Raw genomic sequence first — 3,313 nt, 5'->3', positions numbered from 1 at the left:
TCTCAAAAAAAAAAGAGAGATTCTCTAGGAGAAGACTTTGACCTCAGAGATGGAGGTACCAGGTGCTATAGCCCAGGGAAGGGTGTGGAACAGAGGCTGTTCTTTGGGGCCCAGGTGCCCTGTGTTGGTAGAGAACATGAGGCCTGCCTGGTTTGAGAAGATCTGGGGTATCAGGAGCCCAGTATGGTATGAGAGACCCTAAGAAGAGTTGGACCAGATACTCACAAGACATCGCGCCTGACGGTCTTGATGAATATCCGGATGAAGCGCCAGCCACCAGACCCCAAGTAGAGGAGCAGTAGAGAGAACCCCACCTGGGTCCAGGGCAGTTTCAGCACCAACTTAGAGAACAGCAGTGCCCCCACCAGAGAGGCTCCGAGCAGCATTATGGCCTATAGGCACAGGGACGTCAATGGACCCTAATATCCAAGTCTCCCCAGGTCTTTTACCTCCCAGCCCAGGGTGCTAGGCCACTGGGATCCCAAAGGGTCAATCTGTGGCAAAACTTAGTCATGCTGAGTGGGGTAACTAAGAAAAGGGGTCCCTTTCCAGGCTTCTGTTCCATAGCTGGCTAGAAGGGGCAAAAGCTACAGGCATGGGACTTGAGGTGAGGAATTCCACGGGTGAGAAGCAGAAGGCTGGTGCTAGCCTGGTAGTCCCACCTCTGCATACCGCTCTCCAAGTGACTTTAGGCCTCAGTCTCCCACTCTGCAATGGGTGTGAGACATACTCTCCTGACATCATCCAGGGTAATCAAGATGGCTTGGCAATGGGCATTGACTTAATCTCTTCTAGCTCAACTCTCTGCCCAGAGATCCAGAGAGGTTCTGTGGAGGACCACGCCAAGTAACAATACTCAAAAAGGGGCAGCTCTGTCCGCAGGGTGCCCTGCTGTCCCTGCCCACAGGTGTAGGTAATGCAGTGCCTTTTCTGTTCAATAGAGGGCAACCGAGCAAATGAGTTAGAGCCCAGAGGTGCTGGAGAGAAGTGACCGCCCAGGGGGCAATGCTGATGGAGGGAAAGAAGGCCTTGAAGGAACACACCTCCCCACCACATACATATACACACAGAGTAAAACACTGAGATGAATCTTTGGGGACTGGGGCTTAGAGTAAAGGGAAAGACAGACTGCTGCAAGGGCTGGGCGCTGAGATTAGGATTTTTCTATTCCTGGAGCTTTGTGGACTTCCTCCAGGGGACAGCTGATGGTACTGTTTTTCTTGAGTTTTCCAATTCTTGGGAGGAGCTGAAGGTCATGGCGTTAAGGAGCTTGAGGGCCTCCAAGCCACGACGAGAACATGGTCTGGACCACAAAGAGACCTTACATACTATCTCTCCCTCCTCCTCGCGAAAAGCAAACGCTGGGCGTAAGGAGACTGAACCAGCTCTCCCAACCTCAATGCCAGGGTCTCCAAGATTCTCAGACCTCTGGCTCCCGGAACCCACCAGAGCAGAGGGCAGAAACTCATCCAAGACGGCTGGGCAGGGTGGCGCCGGTGGCTCAAAAAGGTAGGGTAGGGCACCAGCCACATATGCCGGAGGTGGCAAGTTCAAACCCAGGCCCGTCAGACAAAAAAAAAAAAAAAAAAAGAAGTAGCAGCAGCCTGGGCAACAGGGAGAAGAAAGGAGGGGATGCTCAGTCTCCTCGGCTCCGGGCCCGAGTCATGTGCACCGCCCTTGCCCCTAGACAGCCTAAAGAACACGGTCCGGCAGGGACGTGCCCTCCACCCCAGGCCAGCATTGCCACCTTCCTCTGATTCGGCCCGGCACACTTCCCTGCCCAGAGACCTACCAGCCCGGCTTGTGCTCACCCGGAGTCGGCTCTGCCGCGCAGCGTCCTGTCCAGATGCGGCCCGGTTGCAGCAGTGGAGTGGGGAGCGCTGGGGGCATTAGCCACCCCTGGGCGCACAGAGCTGGGTCTCAGCAGTACTTCACCGGCTCTGCGCCCTGCATGGCCTGACCGCCGGGCCAGCCCCTCCTGCCGCCCGGCCCCGCCCGCCGCGCTCCTCCCCCGCCCGCCTCCCGCAACCTAAACCGGCTTCGCCGGCCGGCAGCACCTCCCCCTGCGCCCTCCCGGGGCCGGCGAGCCGCAGAGGTGGCGGCGCAGCGAGCTCTAGCGCGCCCGACGCCGCCCGGCCCAGCCGGCTCTGCGCGTGCGACGGCCTCGGGTGGCGGCGCCGCGCGGCACGCTGGGACTTGTAGTCCTTGCTGCGCAGCCACGCCCGGCGGCGGAGACCCCAGAGTTGGGAGGAGCAGTCTTCCCTCCAGTACCCCGGGGAGAGCGTCCTGCGCATTCAATCAGGAACCGCAGCGCGCACCCAAGATGGGGCAGGATTAGCGAACTCTCAGCGCCACACCTAGAAGAGCGCTTAAAGTAAAATAAAATAAAACATAAATAAATAAACAAATAGGGTGGTGTCTGTGGCTCAAGGAGTAGGGCGCCGGCCCCATATACCGGAGGTGGTGGGTTCAAACCCGGCCCTCGCCAAAACCTGCAAAATAAATAAATAAATAAATACAAATAAACAAATAAATAGAGCTGAAAGGGCGGTCTCAGGCAGAGTGGCGAGTCCGGGTCGGGGGGCGACTTTTGGTGATCGGAACTGGTGAAAAGCGCACTGGACTTCTAGCTAGGCTTTGGCTTGCTTATTCAAAGATTGTGGGTTTGAGTCCCACCAGAGTCAAATTTTAAGGACTCCTCCCTCACTTACATTTGGCATTTTAGGTTTTCCAACACCCGTACAGGAAATAGAACTGCAGGTCGCACCCATCATTTCTTCAGTACAATAAATACACGTGGCGTTTGGAAAAACAGCTTGGTTTGCTTGCTGATATAAAGGGCGCGGATATGGAGGCCCTTGGTTAACTTCAGCCTGTAATAGCTCTGGACCTCCGCAGCAAATCAGTTAGTATAAAACCTGAGGACTTACTTATGATGCTCATACAGGATCCTCTCTTTCTAGGCCTGGACAAACAGGCCTTTACCAGACCACATTCTCTGAATTCACGCAGAGTCAGAGAAAAACAACCTGATCATTATCTTATCTGGGCAGTTCCTACAGTAGTGAAAACAATGCACTTTGTTGCCTCACCTGGGGTAGAGACTATAAGGACTGAATTCATTTGCTAAATACATTCATTTGCTAATTGTTTTCTATCTACCTGACCCTGGCCTATTGTGAATAGTTCAGAGAATGCTTTCCCCAGACCTCCATGCTCACAGGCAGTGTGTGAGCCCCTAGACCAGTGATTCTCAACTGGTGTGCCTAAGAGGATCTTAGGTATGCCACAAAAATTTTAAAGATTATTATTA

At 54.5% G+C, this 3,313-nt stretch overlaps 1 protein-coding gene across 3 annotated transcripts in view; it reads right to left on the bottom strand.

The window, feature by feature from the left end:
• Positions 1-2,092, bottom strand: part of SLC27A4 (solute carrier family 27 member 4) — a 19,287-nt gene extending 17,195 nt beyond the window's left edge. For 2 of the 3 annotated variants that reach the window (XR_002772164.1, XM_023510533.1), the window contains exons 1-2: positions 1,812-2,092; positions 226-392 (exon numbers count right to left, since the gene is read on the bottom strand). Coding sequence is in view for 2 of the 3 variants with exons in the window: in XM_023510533.1 (XP_023366301.1) it covers positions 226-386 (161 nt within the window). In the remaining variant the exon portion in view is untranslated. Of the gene's footprint in view, positions 1-225; positions 798-1,811 lie in introns of those variants that run through there. The other variant, XM_012802435.2, reaches the window with a different exon arrangement.
• Between the last annotated feature and the right edge of the window lie 1,221 nt (positions 2,093-3,313).

The sequence above is a fragment of the Otolemur garnettii genome, unplaced genomic scaffold, assembly GCF_000181295.1.
Source record: "Otolemur garnettii isolate 467f Iridium unplaced genomic scaffold, OtoGar3 scaffold00014, whole genome shotgun sequence".
NCBI classification, from domain to species: domain Eukaryota; kingdom Metazoa; phylum Chordata; class Mammalia; order Primates; family Galagidae; genus Otolemur; species Otolemur garnettii.
The sequence above is the reverse complement of the archived record's forward strand: the minus strand, read 5'-3'. Positions and strand labels throughout refer to the sequence as shown.